Here is a 23821-nt window from a genome sequence, read left to right as displayed (position 1 = left end):
TTAATCAGTAGGTGTTGAATGATGTAGTTCTGTCTCTTTTTTTTCTGACATAAGCATTGTGTTTGCAGGAGAAAAACTGCTCCGTGAAGGAAGAGGCAGCGCATGGAGGAACAAGAATGGGATGAATTTTATCTTACTCATTTCCTGGAGGAATTTTGACAAAGCAGAGATGAAGGTGAGTCCTCATTCCTAATTCACCAGGAGGCTGTTAGCCAAGCAATTGGGCGTGACTGTTCCTGCCCGTCTGCTGTGGGTGGCAGCTGTGTCCCGGGAGCCCCACATCCCCAGAGCTCCAGGTATGTCGTGGCTTCATTTTTATTTTTTGTAAATTTTTTTTCTTTTCTTTTTTTCTTTTTTCTTTTTTTCTTTTGAGACGGAGTCTTGCTCTCTCATCCAGGCTGGAGGCTGGAGTGCAGTGGCACAATCCTGGCTCACTGCAACTTCCACCTCCTGGGTTCAAGTGATTCTCCTGCCTCAGCCTCTGGAGTACCTGGGATTACAGGCGCCCACCACCATGCCTGGATAATTTTTGTATTTTTAGTAGAGACAGGGTTTCGCCATGTTGGCCAGGCTGGTCTTGAACTCCTGACCTCAGGTGATCCACCTGCCTCGGCCTCCCAAAGTGCTGAGATTACAGGCATGAGCCACCACGTCCAGCCAATTTTTTGTAATTTTTTTTCTAAGGTACTTTTGTTGTAGCATATCGTGGCTTCAGGCTTCCTGGCACTGGGATTGTGGAGTGGGCTGCCATTTTCTTCCTCTTCCTCTCCAGGAGACGGAGACTGTCTGGATGGGGGAGGAAGAGAGGGGAAAGGAGAAACAGGTGGGACTTTGGAGGTCTTTGAAGAGAGTTTGACACAGGTTGGGGCAATTGAAACCCCAGGTGTCAGTCGTTGGAGCTGTTCTTTTCCTTTCTTTCTGTTTTAGAGACAGGGTCTTGCTCTGTTGCCCAGGCTGGAGTGCAGTGGGTTGATCAGAGCTCACTGCAGCCTTGAGCTCCTGACCTCAAGCAATTCTCCTGCCTCAGCCTGTCAAAGCACTGGGTTATAGGTGTAAGCCACTGCCCAGCCCAGGCCTGTTCTGCTCTGTTTACACTCACTTTCTAGGTTCTCTCTCCAGCGTCATGGTTTAAATACTGCTTGCCAATGCCCAGTGAGAGGGTTTGGCTCTGTGTTGCCATCCAAATCTCACCTTGAACTGTAATAATCCGCACGTGTCAAAGGCTGGACCAGGTGGAGATAATGGAATCATGGGGCCGGTTTTTCCCATGCTGTTCTCGTGAGAGTGAGTTCTCACGAGACCTGATGGTGTGTTTTTTTTTTTTTTTTTTTTTTCCCCGGAATCTTGCTCTGTTGCCAGGCTGGAGTGCAGTGGCGCGATCTCGGCTCACTGCAACCTCCGCCTCCTGGGTTCAAGTGATTCTCCTACCTTAGCCTCCCGAGTAGCTGGGATTACAGGTGCATGCCACGACGCCCAGCTAATTTTTGTATTTGTAGTAGAGACAAGGTTTCACCGTGTTGGCCAGGATGCTGTCGATCTCTTGATCTTGTGATCCGCCTGCCTTGGCCTTCCAACGTGCTAGGATTACAGGCATGAGCTGCTGCACCTGGCCTGACCTGATGGTTTTATAAGGGGCTTCCTCCTCTGGTCAGCACTCATTCTCTCACCTGCCACCCTTTGAAGAGGTGCCTTCTGCCATGGTTGCAAGTTTCCTGAGACCTCCCCAGCTATGCAGAACTGTGAGTCAATTAAACTGCTTTTCTTTATAAATTACCCTATCTCAGATATGTCTTTATCAGCAGCATGAAAACAGACTAATACACCCAGTGTGGTAGACTGAAATAATTACCTCCTCAAAATGTCCATGTCCTAATCCCCAGAACCTGTGAATATGTTACCTTATATGGCATAAAGGACTCTGCAGATATGACTAAGTTAAGAATTTTGCGAGGGGAGATTGTGCTGGTGGGTTTGATGTAATCCCAAGGGTCCTTATACGAGGGAGACAAGAGATAAGTGTCAGTAGTAGGAGATGTGATGAGGAAATCAAGAGGTTGGGGTGATGCCAGGAAGGGGTCGTAAACCAAGCAATGGGGATGATTGCTCTGAGCCCCGCCAGGCTGGAATCAAGGTGACAGCTGGGCTGCCTTCCTTTCTGGAGGCTTTGGGGAGAATCTGCTTCCAGACTCACTCTTGTGGGCAGAATTCTGTTCCATGTGGTTGCAGGGCGGAGGGCCCTGTCTCCATGCTGGATGTTGGCTGGGGCTGTTCTTAGCTTCTGGAGGGCGCCATGTTTCCTGATCCATGGCTCCCTTCATCTTCAAACCAGTGACAGCTGCTCAGGTCTCTCTACTGCCTCTTCTCCAGTGAATCTCTCTACCTTCAGCTGGGAGAGGGTCTCTGTTTCTAAGGACTCATGTGATTAGTAGGTTGGTGCAAAAGTAATTGTAGTTGTTGCCACTGCTTTCAATTAGGATATGGATGTCTTTGGGGGGCTATTCCTCTGCTCTCCTGTACCCCTTCTTGCCTCCCATGGGTTTAGTGGCATTTTCTCTCCTGCTGTCCGAAGGAATTGAGCTTCAGGCTCATAGTGGTCACCTGCTGGCCACCCCATTCTTCCATTATCCTAGCCATCATCCTGGCCAAATCCTCCTTTCAGATGGAGTCTCACTCTATCACCCCAGGCTGGAGTGCAGTGGCGCCATCTTGGCTCACTGCAACGTCTGCCTCCCGAGTTCAAGCAATTCTTGTGCCTCAGCCTCCCAGGTAGCTGGCATTACAGGCATGCCACTATGCCTGACTAATTTTTTTTTTTTGTATTTTTAGTAGAGATGGGGTTTCACCATGTTGCCCAGGCTGGTCTTGAACTCCTAGACTCAGGTGATCCACCTGCCTAAGCCTCCCAAAGTGCTGGGATTACAGGCATCAGCCACTGTGCCTTTTCTGTTTTTCCGAATAGCAAATAGTTTATTGGTAAGTACATGGTTTTAACGGGAGTAATAAATTCACATGAACAGGAGACGATAATCAAGTCGAAAGAATAAATGCTTACCACTCATCAGAAAATCTGTGGCCATTAGGGCTGGCACGTAAAAACTCAAAATCACTCAGAGGCCAAATCTTAAAGAAGATTCATCCTCTTATTAGTCCATATGGAATAGGTCCATATTACCTGGAATCTGTAGAATTCTGTAGATTATCACCTTCTAACCAAACATGACCCACTGGCACATAACTACGACTTTTAAAGAAATCTGATGGACTAGTGGCGAAGATTTTGTCTCCTTCCAATTACTCTTTTACAAATATTTGATTTTGGATCACTTGGGCTTTTTGTAATCACAGTGTCACCTCTTTGGATACCATAAAAACGTACACTAAGATTTTCTGCAAAGACAATATCTGAATTTTGAATGGTAGGCTCCATCGGTGGTCCAGAACACATGACAACACCACCAACGTATTCAAAAGCACAATACAGCCATACTGAATAGCACAGCCAACAAGTCGAAAGCTTTTCCCCAGAACATCACAAAGCATAGTTCTATGTAGACTCTGCCACCGCCGGCCTCGGGCCCTAAAGAACCCTGAGGACCCTCGATGAGGACACAGGTACGCCAAGGCCTTTTTATCTTGCTCTTTCAACTTTGGGATCTTTTCCCTTCTGGCCAGGGCTTCAGTTAAGCCCTTTGTGAGCCTTTTTCTCCTGGCTGAGCCTTGGCAAAGGATCTTATTTTGTAACCACCCCTGCCCCCAAACTGAGCTTTTCCCCTTTTCCTGCTGATAACTCCCTGCCCTGCCAATTGGAGCCCCACATCCTCATTCCCTCGGGAACATGACGAGTTCCCCTCTGCAATTCCCAGCCTGGCCCTACAACCAAGGGACAGGGGCTTGGATACGGCACCTCTTTGAGGAACTCCATCCGAGATGAGCGTGCTGGACACCGTTGCTTTGATGGGACCCTCTTGGTTGGGCTGAGTTGCTGGGATCCTCATATCCTGCTCTCCTTGCCAGATTCTTCCCTCCAGGTCTGCACAACACTCCAGTGCACCCAGCCCAACTCACATAGGGCAGTATCAGGCAAAGGAGAGCTTCCTTCCTCACCTTTCCCCTGTCTGAGGTTTATCCCAGGCACTGGTGACAGTGAATGGAACCGAGGAGTGATAGCGTCTTACTTGCTGCGATCTGACCAAGCTCAGCTGGAGGAGCCTCTGGTCAGAACAGCCGAAGCCCTCCAGCATGCAGGCTCCTTTGATCCACAACCTCTCCTCACTGGTGACCTCATTCGTGGTCGGTCACTCAAACTCTTCCTAAACTGCCCCCTGGGCCATTAGCCACTCGCCATGAGTGGTCCTGCATCTAATCATTGCTTCCTTCCTTTGATGTCAGTGGGGACCTGGTTGCTAGGGTAACTGGGGTGGAACTATAGGTGTGGGGTCTTGACCTTGAACTCTGCTTAACTGGATTCTTGTGCGGTTCTTGGCTTGTTTCCCTTTTGTGGTTAGGAGAATGCACACCCTTCCACATCTCTGTCCTGGTTTCTCCATATTTTGTTGTTCTCTTTCTTTGAAGTCTGTCTGGCCTATACATTTTCTCTGGAATTTGCTAACTCAATTGCTTTTGTTTCTCATAGCCAATGTTGGTGCCAAATTTTAAAAATCGATTTGGCAAGAACACCTAATGGATTGTGCTGTATGCTGTGTACTGTCTCATGCCTGGAGGCACACCACGTTTGGCTGTCCCTCCTGCTAACACTGAGATTAAACTGTGGATTTGGTACCAGGAATGGTGGCTCATGCCTGTAATACCAGCACTTTGGGAGGCTGAGGTGAGAGGATTGCATGAGATCAGGAGTTTGAGACCAGTCTGGCAACATGGTGAAACCCCGTCTCTACAAACAAATTTTAAAAATTAACTAAGCGTTGTGGTGTGCAGTTGTGGTCCCAGCTACGCAGGAGGCTGAGGTGGGAGGATCATTTGAGTCCGGGAGATTGAAGCTGCAGTGAGCTGTGATTGTGCCACTGTACTCCAGCCTGGGTAACAGAGTGAGACCCTGTCTCAAAATAAAAAATAAAAAAAACCCTGTGGATTTGGGAGGTGACATCCCCCCACCCCATTGTAGCCTTCTCCATCAATTCATCTAATGGTTTCACCCATTGATAATCTCTGCCTAAATCATTTATTTCATTGTAGGTTGCGAAATTAAAGCCATCCTCATAGGGTTAACGTGAATTCTGGACAGAAATATTGTTGTAATTAAGCATTAATCATGCTGCACTTTGGTCCACTTCCTTGTAACTGAATGGCAGGAGCACTAGATACTGATCATTTACATCCCCATTGTTCCTATAGGATCTCTGACATTAGAATCATAAGGCTTTTGGCCAGGCACGGTGGCTCATGCCTGTAATCCTAGCACTTTGGGAAGCCGATGCAGGCAGATCACCTGAGCTCAGGAGTTCAAGACCAGCCTGAGTAACATGGTGAAACCCAGTCTCTACAAAAAAATACAAAAATTAGGTGGGTGTGGTGGTGTGTGCCTGTAGTCCCAGCAACTCAGGAGGCTGAGGTAGGAGGATCACTTGAGCCTGGGAGATGGAGGTTGCAGTGAGCCAAGATCACACTGCTGCACTCCAGCCTGGGTGACACAGCTAGACCCTGCCTCAAAAAAAAAAAAAAATCATAAGGCTTCTGTTTAAGAATTGCTTAAGATGTTCTTCTGATCCTGAGTTCCAGCAGAACAGCTGATGGCAACCAGTTTGAAGACCCCAACAGAGGCACTGAGTCAGCAGTACTATGAGAACACAGTTTCTTCCTCTCCCTGTCCCATGACTTCATGCTGCATTCTTCAACCAATCAACGATCTCCACACTTTGGCCCACTCCCAAACCCTTAAAAACCCTAGCCCCCAACTCTTCAGGGAGGCAGATTTGAGGTTTCCTCCTATCTCTGCATTTGGAAGCCCTAAAATTAAGCCTCTTTGTCTGCTGCAACCTGGTGTCTCAGCCTATTGACTTGCTGTGTGCATTGGGCAAGAAACCTATTATGGTTGCAAAATGATGATGTTTCTAATTTGTCATCTTTTTTTTTATTATAATTTAGGTTTTAGGGTACATGTGCACAATGTGCAGGTTTGTTACATATGTATCCATGTGCCATGTTGATTTCCTGTGCCCATTAACTTGTCATTTAGCATTAGGTATATCTCCTAATGCTGTCCCTCCCCCCTACCCCCACCCCACAACAGTCCCCGGAGTGTGATGTTCCCCTTCCTGTGTCCATGAGTTCTCGTTGTTCAATTCCCACCTATGAGTGAGAACATGCGGTGTTTGGTTTTTTGTCTTTGCGATAGTTTACTGAGAACGATGTTTTCCAGTTTCATCCATGTCCCTACAAAGGACACGAACTCATCATTTTTTATGGCTGCATAGTATTCCATGGTGTATATGTGCCACATTTTCTTAATCCAGTCTATCGTTGTTGGACATTTGGGTTGGTTCCAACTCTTTGCTATTGTGAATAGTGCCGCAATAAACATACGTGTGCATGTGTCTTTATAGCAGCATGATTTATAGTCCTTTGGGTATATACCCAGTAATGGGATGGCTGGGTCAAATGGTATTTCTAGTTCTAGATCCCTGAGGAATCGCCACACTGACTTCCACAATGGTTGAACTAGTTTACAGTCCCACCAACAGTGTAAAAGTGTTCTATTTCTCCACATCCTCTCCAGCACCTGTTGTTTCCTGCTTTTTTAATGATAGCCATTCTAACTGGTGTGAGATGGTATCTCACTGTGGTTTTGATTTGCATTTCTCTGATGGCCAGTGATGATGAGCATTTCTTCATGTGTTTTTTGGCTGCATAAATGTCTTCTTTTGAGAAGTGTCTGTTCATGTCCTTTGCCCACTTTTTGATGGGGTTGTTTGTTTTTTTCTTGTAAATTTGTTTGAGTTCATTGTAGATTCTGGATATTAGCCCTTTGTCAGATGAGTAGGTTGCAAAAATTTTCTCCCATTCTGTAGGTTGTCTGTTCACTCTGATGGTAGTTTCTTTTGCTGTGCAGAAGCTCTTTAGTTTAATTAGATCCCATTTGTCAATTTTGGCTTTTGTTGCCATTGCTTTTGGTGTTTTAGACATGAAGTCCTTGCCCACGCCTATGTCCTGAATGGTACATCTTTTAAACATTTATTAAATGGAATTCTTCCATAAAAAAAAGAATAAAATTTCCTCATCAGTTATGGCTGCCCTTTTAATCCTGAAATACAGTTTGTATAAGAAAGGCTGGGTTTAATTATTGCCTCTTCAGGGCCATTTGTTGCCAATATTCTGAGAAAGGGTTGGTGCCCTAGCTACTTCCAGTAGTGACCCATGAATGCATGTTTCTTGATTACTGTGAACATTTTATTCTCTTTGCTCTTAATGAATTTAAATGTCTACTGAGTGCTGAGAAGACATTGATGAGAAAAACTGAAACAGTCCCGTTCTGCCTTTGTGTGGCTTTGAGCAGCTCACCTTGTTATTTATGGTCTTTCTCATCATATACATCTCACTTGGCACATGTGGTAAACTGCCCTTCATTTTTCTTTTCTTTTCCTTTTTTTTTTCTTTTCTTGAGATGGGGTCTCACTTTGTTGCCCAGGCTGGAGTACAGTGGCATGATCTCGGCTCACTGCAACCTCTGCCTCCCAGGCTCAAGTAATTCTTCTGTCTCAGCCTCCTGGGTAGCTGGGATTACAGGCGTCTACAACCACACCCAGCTAATTTTTTTGTAGTTTTAATAGAGGTGGAGTTTCATCATGTTGTCCAGGCTGGTCTCAAACTCCTATTCTCAAGTGATCCACCTACCTCGGCCTCCCAAAGTGCTGGGATTACTGGTGTGAACCACCAAGCCCGGTCCTTCATTTTTCTTTAAGGGATTTAGGGCTCTGTGTTCCAGTTCCTCCAGCTAAGCCCCATGAGGATGGGGGCAGCGTCTTACAGTTTCCTCTTCCTTGTTTCCTGCCTATGTATCTAGTGCAAGTTTGGGCATCCAGAAGGCCCTGGTAATCTAGTTGTAGATTGAGTAGATGTGTACTGAAAGTGGTCATTCTTTCATTAAATGTTTTTCATTATTTAAAAAACTTTAAAAATTATTTTTGCTTTTTATTCTCATGCTGGTTTCCTGTATTCTTCCATTTTTCAACATCTTCATATATATTTCTTTTGCCTGCATCCTGGACAAGAGTAGTGGTGCATTCCAACACCTAATCTGTGACACCAGCTGACTGTCCTGCAATTTAAGTCAAGTGTGGCACTGACTACCTGGAATTTGTGTAGATCCCACAATTTAAAGAGCAAGGTCCTCACCAGGTCCACCCTTCTTTCAGACTCCAGCCATACATGGGGTCCCCAGGCTACCCACACCTCTGTCCGACTTGGTTACAAACTTGGGAGTTTCCATGACTTTCCTTCAGTTTTGATAATTTGCAGAATGACTCATAGAACTCAGGAAAATGCTTTACTTACAATCACCATTTTATTATAAAGAATATAAATGAAGAGCCAGACAAAGAGATGTGTAGGTTGGCAAGCACTGGAAGGGTCCAGGGCTCAGGAGCCTTTGTCCCTGTGGAATCAGGATGTGCTACCTTCCTAGTACCTTAGAATGTTCACCAACCAGGAAGTTCCCCAAGCCTCACTGTCCAGAGTTTTTATTGGGGTTTCTTTACATAGGCATCATTGCTTAAATCACTGGCCATGTTAAAATTGAACTCAATTTCCAGCCCCATCACCTCCTTGGAGATTGGGGGTGGGATGGGGCTGAAAATTCCAATGCTTTAATCACATGCTTGGTCTTTCTGGCTTGGCCAACTCCTCCCTTGAAACTAAGGGCCCACCATGGGTAACCTTGTTAGCATAAACCCAGGAAGGGGTGAAAAGGGCTTATTATGAATACAAAAGACACTCCTATCAGGAAACTCTAGAGTTTTTGAAGCTGTGTGCTAGGAACTAGGCACAAAAGCCAGATACATTCTTTATTGTATCACAACTGGTATATGCAACAGTGATAAAAGTTTAAGTGAGGGTATGTGAGGTTAAAGCACCTAGACCTTCAAGTATCTTTAAGGCTAAAGCCCAAGGAAAAAGTCTTTTGATTTGGCAAGAGGATACTCCTGGGTGGGGAGAGAAAGGCAGGCTCAGAAGGAAAAGACAACAGCCTCATATAAATATGGCAACAGTTATAATTTGAGCCTTTGGAGAGCTTGAAGATCTAATGAAAGGGTTGGCTGACTGCTGGCATAGAAGATGTCTGTGTCAGCAGGGGCAGGAAGGGTTTTGTATACAGAGGAAACAGACAGGATGTGGATGAGTTGGAAGCACCGAGAGCAAGATCACAGAGTTATGAGAACCAAGGGGCAAGTAAAGAGCTTCGCTTTGAAGACACAGAGGATTCCTTTTTTAGACTGGAAGGAAAAAGGAGGAGCTAATTGGAAAAATACAAGAAAAAAAAGTACAAGTTGACAGAAATATGATGCACATAAAGTGGATGACAGCAACTCTTTTTAAAGGCAGGCCGCCTGCAGAGAGGGAGTTCAGCAAGGCAAGAGTTTATGAAAGGGTTTGCAGTCTTGATTGATTTCAAGAAGTCCAAGAAGTAAGGGAAGGAGGAATAGGGACCATCAAGGGAAGAATGGATGTGAGTGACTCTTTCTTATGGTGAGCCAAGTCTTTAAAAGTGATTGCCAGATGGCCTCTAGAAGTTTCTTCTAGAATTATTATTCAGGATTCTATGGCTTCTGGATGAGAACATCTCATTGACAATAGGATGGATCCTAGCTCCACAACCTCCTGGTGTCTGCATTGTCTAAAAAGAAAAACATACGTGGGAGAGCAATGTCTCCTAATAGTTACAACCATTGCTTAAAAGAGTTAGGGGACAAAAGGGGGGACCTGTATCTGGGAAGGTAACTATTGCAAGAGACAATTTTTTGGTACTTATTTATAATGCATATCTTAATAATTAGAGCTAACCCCATGGTTGGCTTGGCCACCTCTTCCCTACATTCCACCCAGGGTTGGGGTGTAGGGTTCCTCTACTGCAAGAGTTCTCACCTATGGCAGAAGACACATGATAAAGTGTCAAGACACTTTCAATTGTCACAACTGGGTAGCATCTAGTGGGTAGAGGCCAGAGATGCTGCTCAACATCCTACAATGCACAAGACAGCCTCCAAACAAAGAACTGTCTAGTCCCAAATGTGAGTAAGTATCAAAGTTGAGAAATCCTGCTTTAAAGAAAGAACCTGGTGGAGAGAACCAAGTATACCTGGAGGGAGGATATCCTGGTGGAATATACCAGGTATATCTTGGTAGGTAGGGAGGGCTTTGGAGAGGTGTGGCAGACATCCTTGGTTGGCCAGTGCAACCCATGTCCACAGTCATCTTTGTAGCCACCTTCAAGTTATAGGTAACCACATGACATTTCTGAGCAATGAAATGGAAGATAATTTGCTGGATGAAGCTTCTAATAAAATCACTGTGTTCTTGACCTTTGGGTATCTTTTCCTTCTTCCTGCTTTGATCGTGAACCTGCCATCTGGAGGTACCGTGGCCGCTTTCAGGGCCGTGAGTACTCAAATCAACAGCTAAAGAGGGTGGAGCCAAAAGCCAAAGGCAGAAAGATCTGTGAACCCAGGGGAACGTTTGACAATGTCTGAAGACTTTTGGTTGTCACTGGAAGAGGAGGGCTAGTGGCATCTACTGGGTAGAGACTAGCGATGCTGCGCAGCGCCCTACAGTGCATGAATCCGGGGTTACCTGCCCGAGGATCACTTGTAGTGGGGGCCTAGGGGGCTGACCAGTTGTTTAAGCTCCTGTGAGCTGGGTTTCCTGTTATTTGTGTCTGAGTTAATTTCAGGTTGCTACAGTAGGAGAAGTTCTTTGATTCAAGCCTGTTACAGGGCTATTTCCAGACAACGCCTCCTTTAGATGACTTTTACCGGCACTTTCCAGGGTGGTATTGGGTTTCCAGTCCCATCCTTGAAGCAGAGAGAGAATAACCATTCCTTTGCTTCTTTTGCCAGAAGATGCCAACACCAACGGTCCCCTCCACCCACGTCACCTGTGGGTTCGGCTGGGTCCAAGATCACAGGCCTGAATGAGAGGTTAGAAGGCATTAGGAGATTCCAAAAACCAGTGACTTCAGAATTTGGGGTCCATCTTATAATACTTTCAGCAATAAGACAATGTGTTCTTACAGGTTAGATGTCAGCAACTCAAATATACTAGTAGGGTTCAAAGTAACTTTCTAGAGGCCGTGCACAGTGGCTCATGCCTGTAATCCCAGCACTTTGGGAGGCTGAAGTGGGAGGATCACTTGGGGCCAGGAGTTCGAGAACATCCAGGCCAACATGGAGAAACCCCATCTCTACTAAAAATACAAAAATTAGCTGGGCGTGGTGGTGCGCACCTGTAGTCCCAGCTACTTGGGAGGCTGAGGCAGGAGAATCAGCTTGAATCCAGGAGGCAGAGGTTGCAGTGAGCCGAGATTGTGCCACTGCACTCCAGCCTGGGTGACAGAGTGAGGCTGTGTCTCCAAAACAAAAAGAAAAACAAAAACAAAAGCAACTGGCCGGACGCGGTGGCTCACGCCTGTAATCCCAGCACTTTGGGAGGCCAAGGCGGGTGGATCACGAGGTCAGGAGATCGACACCATCCTGGCCAACACAGTGAAACCCCGTCTCTACTAAAAATACAAAAAACTAGCCAGGCGAGGTGGCGCTTGTAGTCCCAGCTACTCGGGAGGCTGAGGCAGGAGAATGGCGTGAACCCCGGGGAGCGGAGCCTGCAGTGAGCTGAAATTGCGCCACTGCACTCCAGCCTGGGCGACAGCGAGACTCTGTCTCAAAAAACAAAAACAAAAAAACAAAAAAAAACAAAACAAAAGCAACTTCTAGAATTAAATTGTATTTGCCAAAAGTGTTTTGAAAGCTGTTAATTGCTATACTCATGAAGGCGTAATGAAGGCATAATCTAAATATCTCCTCCTTGCTATGTCAGCTAAAATATGATACATAATTTAATCAAATACATTGTTGCCAAGAACCCAGGGTAGGCAACCCACCGGGGGTCTCCTTCTCTCTTACTTCTCCTCTATTGTTTTTCAATGCTCCTTTACTTTCTCTTTTTCCTTTCCTCTGGTTTCCATTGTTTTTGTGACTTGCTGGTGGCCCTAACCAGATGGATACGATTTCTTACTGTTCTTGAAGGTCTGAAAGAGTAGATAAACCCTAATCCAATAAAAACTCTGCAGGATAAATCGGCCCGTGAATGATAGTGTTAATTCTCAGGGACAAGCTTCCAACTCTAACTCCTCTTAGATGAAAGCAACTCAGGGACCTGGTGTCTTGAACCTTCCTTCTCTGTTTTTTCTGAACAGCATTTTCTCCTGCCCCCGCTAGGTTTTATCCCTGGAGACTGTGACAGGTTCTGTTGGCTAGCACTTTCCCCCTCTCGTGCAAGGAATGAATTGTGACCCCAGCAGAGGAAAATCCGGGTTGCTGAGACAGTGTTCAAGGGAATCAGTTTAAGAAAAGGACGGGGCTAGGGTGAGGGCACCTGGTTTTCTGCAACTGGCTCAGTAGGAACTTCCTCACGGTCTCATCTTCAAAGTTGTAATTGATCTTCCAGAAGATGCAGAGCTGCTGATATTGTGTGACCAGCTCCAGGACCGTCCGGAAACCTTCTGCAGTGTCAAAATCTGACGCTCCACTCCCCTGCTCCCAGGCATAGACGGCGAGCAGCTCCAAGGCATACTTTGGGGGCAAAGACCCCTTTGGCTTCAGTTTCCTTTCACACTAGGGAAGAGTGGGAACATCAGATGAACTGGTAGCGTAGGGGCTCAGTGACAGCCACACAGGGACCACAGCAAGGCAACTGAGTCACAGTGTCATGCTGGTGTGCTCACACTCTGCAGCTTGGATGTCTAAACTGTACAGCCTACAGGAGTCCACCTGGCAGCTGGTAGGCAGCACATTTCAGTTTCTTTGTTGTGCTTTTGACCATATATGCCTTCCTAGGACAACAATACAGCTACAGTTTACTAGAAACCCACTGCATGCCAGCTATGGGCATTTACCCACATCATTCCTAATCCCCACAACCCAGGCAGCATGACCTGCATTTTAGCTGAAGACTTTGAGGCTGCGGGAAGTGGACTGACTCACTCAAGGTCACGCCACAGCCCCGAGTCTTCTGACGTGCCATGCCAGCTCTCTGATTTTCTGGGATGAAAACTACAGAGTTTGGTCTTGGTTTCACGTTTCAGGGAGCTAGACACAGAAAGGAGGCATCTCAGGAAGAGCTGATATGATGCTTGATGTTTACTGTCATGAGGATATTCAGAAGCTACCTTGTGGCGAGTGAGGGGAGACTGGGTAGAGACTAGGGATGCTGCTCAGCACCCTACAGTGCATGAATCTGGGGTTACCTGCCTGAGGATCACTTGTAGTAGGGGCTTAGGGGGCTGACCAGTTGTTCAAGCTCCTGTGAGCTGGGTATATAGAAAATGCAGCCCAGGCTCCACCTACAGCTTCAACCTGCCTTCTGAGAGAGAGCATGTGAACCGGGAAGCAGAAAAGTCCTATTGGCAACGTGTGGGCATGTAAATCCCAGCTTCCACCCCCCCTCTGTAGGCAAGGTCACTTGGATTCCTGCAGAATTCTTTGGCCAGTGTGAGGGCAAAGTAAACCACATGTAGCAGCTTTGATGGGCAGAAGCCATCAACGCCTGACCCAAATGAACAGGGTTAGTGATGGGAACGTCGTAAAGATACCCAGTGGGCAGATTCTCCAAAGTGGCTCAGCCCTAAGCATGGGAGATTGTGGGCAACAGGGCTTAATGTTCATGGCTTACTGGTAAAAATAATAACCCCATGGTCAGAACAAGGACTGTCCTTACCTCTTTGTACCAGTGCTTCACCAGGCGAATTAAATTCTTTAGTTTGGTGGGCCGGGAGCGAATGAAGTTTCGCTGCAGGACTGTGAAACAGGTAGAAAACTCTCCTCCCGGGAGGTCCGAGGATTTATACAGATCAATGAGCCCTGCATAAACCTCGGGGCTGGGTGTGGAGCCAGAACTCAGCTGACCTGGCATGAGGGAGAGATTGACATCCTGCTTTAATATGCATAGTAAGTAACAGATTCCAAAACATTTTTGACAAATATGATTTAATTCTGGGAAATTACTCTGAATAGTATTAGCGTATTTGAAAGACTGATGTCTAAGACATAGGGAGCATCTCCAGAACAATAAGTAAAAAATTATGTGATCTACACGGGTGCAGGTGGTATTATTAAAGTATTATCTAGACTTAGACTAACAGAGCAGCCACCAGCCAATGTGGCCATTTGCACTCACATTCATTAAAGGGAATGAAAATTAAAAATTTAGTTCCTCAGTTGCTGTAGCCACATGTCAAGCTCTCAGTAGTTGTAGAACCCAGACGTAGAACATTTTCATGATCACAGAAAGATCTCTGGGACAACACTGATTTGGAGTTTGTGAACTATGGCCCCCTGGGCTAAATCTGGTGCACTGCTTCTTGGTTTTTTTTTGTTGTTGTTTTTGTTTTTGTTTTTTGAGACAGAGTTTTGCTCTGTTGCCCCAGACTGGAGTGCAGTGGCATGATCACAGCTTACTGTTGCCTCCATCTCCTGGGCTCAAGCAATCCTCCCACCTCAGCCTCCTGGGTATGTGGGACTATAGGCATGTGCCACCATGCCTGGCTAATTTTGTTTATTTATTTATTTATTTTTGGGATGAAGTCTCACTATGTTGCCCAGGCTGGTCTCGAACTCCTGGATCAAGCAATCTTCCCGCCTCCCAAGATATTGGGATTACAGATGTGAGCCTCTATGCCCAGCCCAACTGCTTGTTTTGTTTGTGTGTTTGTTTGTTTGTTTTCAGACGGAGTCTCACTCTGTTACTGAGGCTGGAGTGCAGTGGCACGATCTCGCACTGCAACCTCCACCTCCTGGGTTCAAGCAATTCTCCTGCCTCAGCCTCCCCGATTACTGGGATTACAGGCACGCACCACCATGCTTGGAAATGAGAAATGGGACCAAAATCATATACAAGTGTAAAGTATTACTGCCACGATTAATGCCACTTGCTGGGGCCAGGGACCCATGAGTGGCACATGTTTTCAGAGCCCGTAATCAAGTCCTGCGGCTCTCCCTCTACCTTCTGTCCACCATCACTTTCAAGTTAAGGTCTGGGGAGCCTTACCCAGTGCATTAAAGGCAGGAAGCACATCAAAGCTGACACTTTGGTTGAGGACTTTGGATTTCAGAGAGAAGCGCAGCACCCTGGGAGCCTTCCACTTGGGAGGCTCAAAGCTGACTTCAAGCTCCTCCTTCTTCTCCCTCCAAAAGGCTTCCAGCTGTTTGTGGATTTCCTTGACGATTTTGTGTCGCTCATTTTTTTGGGAGATGTAGCTTTTAAGTGAGTTATGGAACACGACGAGGTCGGCATCAGAGCCAGTCTTCAGAGCTGTGCCTTTGGCGGTTGATCCTCCCTAAGGAAGAAAGGAAGGTTGAGATCCAGAATTTCCTTGACCGAGGAGTCCGGTGCTCCCATGGGCTGGCACCAGTTGGGCTAACTGACACTGTTTCCAAGGCCAAGTTCTGCGTTAGGGTCCAGTGAGGGCTGAGTCCAAAGCAAAGGGTTTTCTTTTACAAACTAATAGATAATGCAGTTATTAAATAATACAGTTCCAAAGGCAATTATTCTCCTGCCTTTTATACATGAACAACTGATGGACTAGTTACAAGTTACCTGCTTCTCAGGTCAATTTCCTAAAGATTTTGCCTAAAGACATATTTAGCTTTATTTGGATTCCTGTAACCAAATAAATTGAGCGGAATGCAATCATTATGGTGAAGGTACACATCTGTTCTTTGATGTGTGTTTTCTCCTGCAGGTCTGGCGATCATTGGGTGAATATCCATAATTGAGGTACAGGGTTGGTAAACTTTCTGCAAAGGGCCAGATAGTAGATATTTTAGGCTTTGTGGGCTATTTATGTCTCCGCCATTAAAGCTTCTCCCTTCCCTCCCTCCTCCTCTTCCTCCTCCTTCTCCTCCATTTAGTTTCTGTAGAGAAAAATGTTTTATTTTATCCATGGGTATTAAATGCCTGATTACATGGGTTAAGGAGGTGAGGAAAGGGTGTGTTCTATTTCCTCTATGCAGATCCTCAATTCATCCCTGTTCCAGCCCCCTTCATTCATGCAGCCCACCTTTGTCTTTAAGAGGTGGGCTTCAGCGGCTCCTCCCGGACTGTAGCCCCTTCCTTACAATCTCTAGGTGTCACCTTCCTCTGGCCTTAGCAGAGAAACCTTCAACCAACTTCGGGAAGATGGAAAGCAATGTCTTATCTGCCGATGGCTCTCTTTTCTTCTTTGATGTGTCATATACCTTTTCTTTTTCACTGACTATCATGTGAATGGGGTTTCAGGAAGGAGAGGAGAAAGCACATGCTTTGACAATTCTAACACCAATCAGAAACTCAGTCCTGTTTTCACTCCAGTGACCTTCAATGAGACAGTTCACTCATTGCCCCGGGGCTATTGGTGCCATTTCCCAGGCTCCTCTCTCTAGTTGCACAGATTTGTTCTGACATCACTGCAGATGTTTACGCGTACATAATAACATATTCCTCCTTCCCTTCTTGTGACTACGGGGACACGTTTATCTGGTCGTGTGACCAGTAAACAGACAGAAATACGTCAGCCCCATGGCCTTTGAGCCACAGACAAGAATGACCGAAGCCTCTGATCTCTAGCTCAGCTGATGGGGCAAGCTGGGCTCCAGTCACTCAGAGGAGGAGATTCTAAGCTCCTTAGAATCTGCAGTGGGTTCGATGGTGGACCCCTAAAAATACATGCTCTGGGGGCCTGTGGATGTGGCCTTATTTGGAAAAAGGGTCTTTGCAGATGTAACTGAGTTAAGGATCTGGAGATGAGATCATTCTGGATCAGGCTGGGCCCTAAATCCAATGACAAGTGTTCTTAGAAAAGAAGAGAAGGGGGAGGACACAGAAGAAAAGGTGTGATGACAGAGGCAGAGACGGGAGTGATGTGTCTCCAGGCCCAAGAGCCCCAAGGATGGCCAACAGCCCCAAGAATAACAATACAGAATCAAAGTTGTGTTGTTAATGACCTAGGCAGTCTATCCACAGACCCCCTGAAAACTAGTGTCCTAGTTCCCTTAACTCTTGGCTTCCCTTCCTCAAGTTTCTGAAGGTAGATGGATCCTGAAGAGCTACAATGCTCACTTACCTCCCTTCCAGGAATGCCGAGTATTACATCATTCCAACAAGACATGAGAAAGTGCTCACCCGGACAATCTGGATCTTGGCAGTTGATTGTCGGAAGCAGTTTTCTTTAAGGAATGTACGGATGATGTTAACAGCACTGTCGATCTGCTCTAGGAAGCATTTGTTGGGCTGGAGAAACTCCTTGATGAACTTATCCAGAAGGTGGCCTGGGGTCGTGAAGAGTGGTGCAGGCTGGGGAAGGAAGGAAGACCCCAAGTGTGAGTGGCCACTGTAAGCCCACCCGAGGCTTCCTTTCCTGCCTGTACTGGGCCCCCTACCCTGCCTCTCCCAACTGCCCTCCAGCTCGCAGGCTGGCATCTTTTCCGTCTTTTGTCCTTGCACAAATACATCCCAAGAACACAGCTGAGAGTTTGGGGTGGTACACAAGACCCCCCACAGACACAAAAACTGTCCTAGTTGCCCCTCCTTCCCCCTAGGAGAGATCTGGATCCTTGTCCAGGCAGATCTGTCGTGTTCCTAACTCCAAACTCCTTTTCCATGCCCAGTTGGAGCATCACCTCCTAATGACCTGTGGCTTTTTGCTTTACCTACACCTCTGGTCCTTCCCTGTTTTCCCATTTGCTGTAGGTATTGGAGATTGCTGATGACCACATCCATTCCTTTCTTGAGGTTGTATCAGCCTGCATTAAACACGCCATGTGCGGGTGTGTTGGTTTCCAAAGGCTGCCATAACAAGTGACCACAACTAGGTGGCTTAAAACAACAGAAGTTTATTGTCTCCCAGTTCTGGAGGCGAACAGTTCAAAGTCCAGGTTTTGGCACAGCTGTGCTCCCTCTGAAGCACACGTGGTTAAGGCGCTAGAGATGGGAGGATTATTCTGCATTACCTGGATTGGCCTGATGTCATCACAGGGGTCTTTTTCCTCTTAATTTTAATTTTTAATTGAATTAATTAATACATTTTTCTCCACTTTTACTTTAGGTTCAAGGACTTATATGTGTGGGTTTTTACGTGGGTAAATCGCATGTCGCTGAGGCTTGGTGTATGAATGATCCCATCACCTAGGTAGTGAGCATAGAACCCAATAGGTAGCCTTCCAACCTATGATTCTAACCCACGTTTTTTCAGAAACAGTGTCTCGCTCTGTCACCCAAGCTGGAGGGCAGTGGTGCCATTATAGTTCACTGCAGTCTCCAATTCCTGGGCTCAAGGGATCCTCCAGCCTCAATCTCCTGAGTAGCTGGGTCCACAGGTTTGTGCCACCACGCCTAGCTATTTTTTTTTTTTTTTTTTTTTTGTAGAGATGGGAGTCTCACTAGGTTCCCCAGGCTGGTCTCAAACTCCTGGTCTCAAGCAATTCTCCCACCTCAGCCTCCCAAAGTGCTGTAATTACAGGCATGAGCCACTGTGCTTATAAGAACAAGGGTACTTATAAGAGGGAGGCAGGAGGGTTAGAATTGGAGGAGGTGGTGTGATGTTGGAAGTAGAGAGAGGGGCTGGAAGATGCTATGCTATTGGCTTTGAAGATGGAGGAAGGGGCCATGAGCCAAGAAATTTGGACAGCCTCAAGGAGCTTGAAAAGGTGAGGAAACATATATATATATATTTTTGGTTGGTGCAAAAGTAATTTTGAGACAGGGTCTTGCTCTGTCACCCAGGCTGAATGCAGTGGCACAATCATGGCTCACTGCACCCTTGATCTCCCTTGCTCAAATGATCCTCCTGCCTCAGCCTCCCAACTACCTGGGACTACAGGTTTACACCCTGCAGCTGGCTAATTTATTTATGTATTTTTGTAGAGACAGGGTATTGTTATGTTGCTCAGGCTGGTCTTAAACTCCTATTCTCAAGCAATCCTCCCGCCTCAGCCTCCCAAAGTGTTGGGATTACAGGTGTGAGCCACTGTGCCTGGCTCAAATTCATGTGTTTTAAGCCACTAAGTTTAGGGCATTTTTTTAAAACAGCAGTAAGAGGCAACTAATTACTGTTCTATACAAATGTTGTACTTTTGCTGGCAACACAGACAAGATGGGCTAGTTCACCTGGAGGTGGGGAAGGGCACTCAGCTTGAAAGTTGAAGGCCAACCTTGGTTGTTCTCAGATGTTGTAAGTTGGCCTTATAGTTGCTGAGGACGGTACCTATTGAAGGCATATTCATTGCCAAAACTGCCCCTTCCACAGGGCAGAATATTTGTGGTGTGTGAGTGCATGAGTGCATATGTGTGCATGATATGAGTGCATGTGTGTGCATGTGTGTGAGTGCATGTGTGTGCATGTGTGCATGTGTGTGAGTGCATGTGTGTGCATGTGTGTGAGTGCATGTGTGTGCATGTGTGCATGTGTGTGAGTGCATGTGTGCATGTGTGTGAGTGCATGTGTGTGCATGGTGTGAGTGCATGTGTGTGCATGTGTACATGTGTGTGAGTGCATGTGTGTGCATGGTGTGAGTGCATGTGTGTGCATGTGTGCATGGTGTGAGTACATGCATGTGCATGTGTGCATGTGTGTGTGCATGTATGTGTGTGCATGTGTGCGTGTGTGTATGCATGTATGTGTGTGCAAGTGTATGTGTGCATGAGCCCTCCAATGTTTGGACCACCTTATGCAGTGGTTCCTGGGCCTAAATTGTCTTCAACAACTGTAGAGACAGGGATGGTCTCACAGTTCTCAAAATAGAAGTTGATGGGATAGCAGAACAAAAACAGCCACAGTGAGTATCAAAAGATGGTTTAGGAGATGTTTGGAACTAAATGCCACATGTGCTTCTGGGTTGGAAAAGAATGTCCTATAAAGGCCATTTTTGGGATGATTGTCAAAATCATCCCAATGGGCTGTATTGGGACGATAATATATGACTCCTAATCTCCTGAATTTGATCATGGCATGGAGGTTATTGAAGAGAATATTCTTGTTCTCAGAGATCCCTATGAAAGTATTTAAGGGTAAAGAGATGTCTGGCAGTCTACTCTCAAAGGGCTCAGTATAAACAACAACTATAACAATGGACCAGGTGAGGTGGCTCACGCTTGTAATCTCAGAACTTTGGGAGGCCAGGTGGGAGGATCACTTGAGCCCAGGAGTTTGAGACCAGCCTGGCCAATGTAGCAAGATGTAGCCCCATTTCTTAAAAAAAAAGATTAAAAACAACTATAACAACAACAACAACAATAATAACGTGTGCACACACAAACTGTAACATAGCAAATGTTGCACATGGGTACTGCATCTGTGTGAGGGGATCATAGGAGTTTATTGAACCATTTTTCTAACTTTTTAAATGTTTCAAAGCTTCAGAATAAGATGTCAGGTCGGGGGGATAATTTTTTGAAAAAATCTGTCTGAAGAAGCCGGGAAAATTGGGGTCAGAGCGCAAAGACCAGGGGTCCAGTGAAAGTAGGGGTTAGGGTGGGCACAGGGGTGACTGCTCAGAGCGTCCTGATCCTTCTGGGTCCAGTTAGGGAAGTTCTCCATTCATAGACCCCCAACCTCTGTGAAGTTTGCTAAACTCATTTACATCTTCATTTACATGCCAGGTTGGTACTCAGTTAGCCTTCAAATTTCTGTGCAAATGGGATATAGATTCCGCCTCCCATAACTTGAATATAAATTAATCTGTCTGTGAAGTCTGGAATTTGGTTGGCCCTTTTGGCCTCAATTAATACAGTTGTCTCCAGTGCGGTTCCCAGGAAAGCTGAGAGGGCTCAGTGGTCTAACCTGGGAAGGTTCTTCTTGGATGGCTTTTCTCTAATAAGCACTGAGCATGCAGGGGAGTTTGTGTTGATAGATTTACCTCTCCTTTTGGGGATGGGAGAGGGAAGGCCAGTGCACCTGTTTCACAGCTGGTGCCTTAATTGCTTCTCTTGTTTCAGCCCCACTTCTGACTCTTGCCCCCGGCACCTGCCTGAATGGAGCTCAGAGCCTGTCCTGGCATCCACAGGCCTGACTGCTGCCCCCTTCTCTGAGCAATGGGCTGTTTCATGTCTCCACCTGCTCACCAGCTTTCTCTCTTGCAAAAATTAATTGAGATCTCACATCTGTGGGTACCCCCCTTTCTCTTTTTTCCATTTTGCACTTCACAGTCATTGCCCTGATGGTGTGTGATGGGTTGAACTGTGTCCCCTTAAAAGATGCTGGGGTTCCAACCTACAGTATCGATGAATGTGCGTTACTTGGAAATAGTGTCTTTTCAAATGGGATCTAGTGAAGATTAGGTCATTATGGTGGGCCCTAACTCAGTATGACTGTTGTTCTTAGAAGAAGAGGAGATGATAAGACAGACATGCACAGAGGGAAGAGGATGTGAAGACACATAGGGAGAAGGCCATGTGACCACAGGGGCAGAGGCTGGAGTGATGCAGCCACAAGCCAAGGACTGCTGGCAACCACCAGAAGCTGCAGGAAACCTGGAATAATTCTTCCCTAAAGCCTGCAGAGAGCATGGCTTTGCCAACACCCTGATTTAGAACTTGCAATAGCCAGAATGGTGAGAGAATAAATTTCTGTGGCTTTAAGCCATCTGTTTTGTGGAACTCTGTAACAGCAGTACAGGAAACGAATACAGAGTACTCTCAGATAAGACTTAGCCTGGGTGTCAGGAAGAACTTCCTGAAGCATGAAACACCCTGTATTTGGAAAACCCGCTTACCAGAACATTCCAAGATGGTGCAGGTAACTCATTATCCAGATTGGGAGAAGTCAACCAGGTTTGAGCTTCTTTTTTCAGCCATTGCCAGCATATTTTATCTCCACTCACATTATTGGTTGGGTCGGCTGGATCCAAGATTACTGGCCTGTGTATTCCATTAGATTAAAAAAAGTCAGTTGAGCTGCTTGTGGGAGGCAAAATCTGGTTTGGGGAAATAGGCCTGGAGTGGGAATCTGGCAACTTGAATTTGGATTCCTGCAGCTCCTCCAAGCTGCTGAGGGATTTTGTCTATGACATCAAGCCCCTCTGGCCCTGGGTTTGCTGCTTTATAGAAACATTCTATTAATAAAATAACAAAGTGGTCTCCTCTTCCTGCCCCCCCTCCCCTTTCTCTCTTAGCTCCTTCCTTCTATAAGGGGAAGTGTCTCTCCAGTGTTTGTTTAGGGGACAAAATGTGACTATGGTTTGGAATGTGAAAAGCACTGGCTGGACCTCCCCTCTTTCAGACAGACCCTTCTGCCTCCCCACCCATGGCGGCTGCCATTCTTCTGGTCCAGCACTGGCTTGATAGGGCAAGGCTGAGATCTCATTCCAAAGAGGTATGCCTGGCATACGGATGATGAGGTACAGGGATAGGGCGTGAGAAGCTTGGCACCTCGCTGATTGGAGCTGGTGCAGCAGGATGTTCCTGACGGTCTCATCTTCAAAGCTGTAGTTGACCGTCCAATAGATACACAGCTGCTCCTGGTGTTTGATCAGCTCCAGAATGGTTCTGACGCCTTCAGCAATGTCAAAGTTGTCTTTTCTGCACCCCTGTTCCCAGGCATACACCGTAAGCAGCTCCAGGGCATACGGAGACAGCGAGGGTAAATCCTTGATTTTTTTCTCGCACTGTGGGATAAGAAAAGGGTAGCAGCTCATTTGGGGATCAAGTTCTTACCATGTCAGGGATCTGAAATCAAGAAACCAGAGGTCTACAGGAAGTCATTCTCCTTTGCTAGAATGCCTACAGTTCAGTGGACTGACAATACCAAGTCTTGACAAAGATGTGGAACAACTGGGATAGAGCAGGGACCTCTCTTAGGGGCCTGCAAGCCATGCACTGCCCCCATCCCACAAGCATGAAAATAAAGGAAAATCTGGAGTTCTTTCGAGGGAAATTCCAGGCACCTTACTAGCCTTGAAAAGTCAATGAGCAACTTGATAAGCAAAAATGTAGTAGTTCAGGGTCTACAGGAGCAGTGAAAAAAAAAAAAAAACCAATAAAATAAAAATAACAAAAAAAGAAGGTAATAGTCACTTAAAACAGTAGCCAAGGAAGTTAGAGTCAAAAGATGTTTTGTTCCCTATAGAAACTAAAGATAACATCTTAACGTATGTCCTTGAGTTGATTTTCAGAAACTCAGGCCCCCACCAAGCAAATCCACTGGCAGGTAGACCTCAGATAAGGGGAAACTGAAGATTAAACCCTGACCTCGTTCTTTATTCTAAATTTCTTCCTGAGGGTCTTGGAGGAGGTCACACCTATGAGCCAGAGCTAATGTTCCTTTCTGCTGATCTGAAATTTTTAGATAAAGCTTCGCCCATTTCACCCATCACAAATCGGAAAGTCTTTGAATCCTATGACCTGCGCCACCCATCCTCCTCCTCTCTCCTGCTTGGAGACGTCCCACCTTTTTAGGTCAAACCAATGTACAGCCTCCATGTGTTGATTTATGGCTTTGCCTGTAACCTCTGTCCCCTCACCTTTAAAACCGTTACCTGTAAGCCATAGGGGAGTTCGGCTCTTAAACATGAGCTGCCCAATTCTCCCTGCATGGCTCCCTGCAATAAATGCCTCACTCTCTCGCTGC

At 46.2% G+C, this 23821-nt stretch overlaps 1 protein-coding gene and 1 pseudogene across 1 annotated transcript in view; both read right to left on the bottom strand.

Annotated features, from left to right (window-relative positions):
* Positions 1 to 2810: 2810 nt before the first annotated feature.
* LOC129459338 (mitochondrial inner membrane protease subunit 1-like) lies at positions 2811 to 5674 on the bottom strand (annotated as a pseudogene).
* A 2822-nt stretch (positions 5675 to 8496) lies between these two features.
* OAS2 (2'-5'-oligoadenylate synthetase 2) overlaps positions 8497 to 23821 on the bottom strand; it is a 32014-nt gene continuing 16689 nt past the window's right edge. The window contains exons 4-11 of the mRNA XM_055235946.2: positions 22624 to 22859; positions 21969 to 22113; positions 17383 to 17553; positions 15271 to 15559; positions 13942 to 14129; positions 12601 to 12839; positions 10983 to 11136; positions 8497 to 9847 (exon numbers count right to left, since the gene is read on the bottom strand). Of these exons, the coding sequence (XP_055091921.1) occupies positions 9737 to 9847; positions 10983 to 11136; positions 12601 to 12839; positions 13942 to 14129; positions 15271 to 15559; positions 17383 to 17553; positions 21969 to 22113; positions 22624 to 22859 (1533 nt within the window). The 3' untranslated portion in view covers positions 8497 to 9736. The remainder of the gene's footprint in view (positions 9848 to 10982; positions 11137 to 12600; positions 12840 to 13941; positions 14130 to 15270; positions 15560 to 17382; positions 17554 to 21968; positions 22114 to 22623; positions 22860 to 23821) is intronic.

The sequence above is a fragment of the Symphalangus syndactylus genome, chromosome 13 (assembly GCF_028878055.3).
Source record: "Symphalangus syndactylus isolate Jambi chromosome 13, NHGRI_mSymSyn1-v2.1_pri, whole genome shotgun sequence".
NCBI classification, from domain to species: domain Eukaryota; kingdom Metazoa; phylum Chordata; class Mammalia; order Primates; family Hylobatidae; genus Symphalangus; species Symphalangus syndactylus.
The sequence above is the reverse complement of the archived record's forward strand: the minus strand, read 5'-3'. Positions and strand labels throughout refer to the sequence as shown.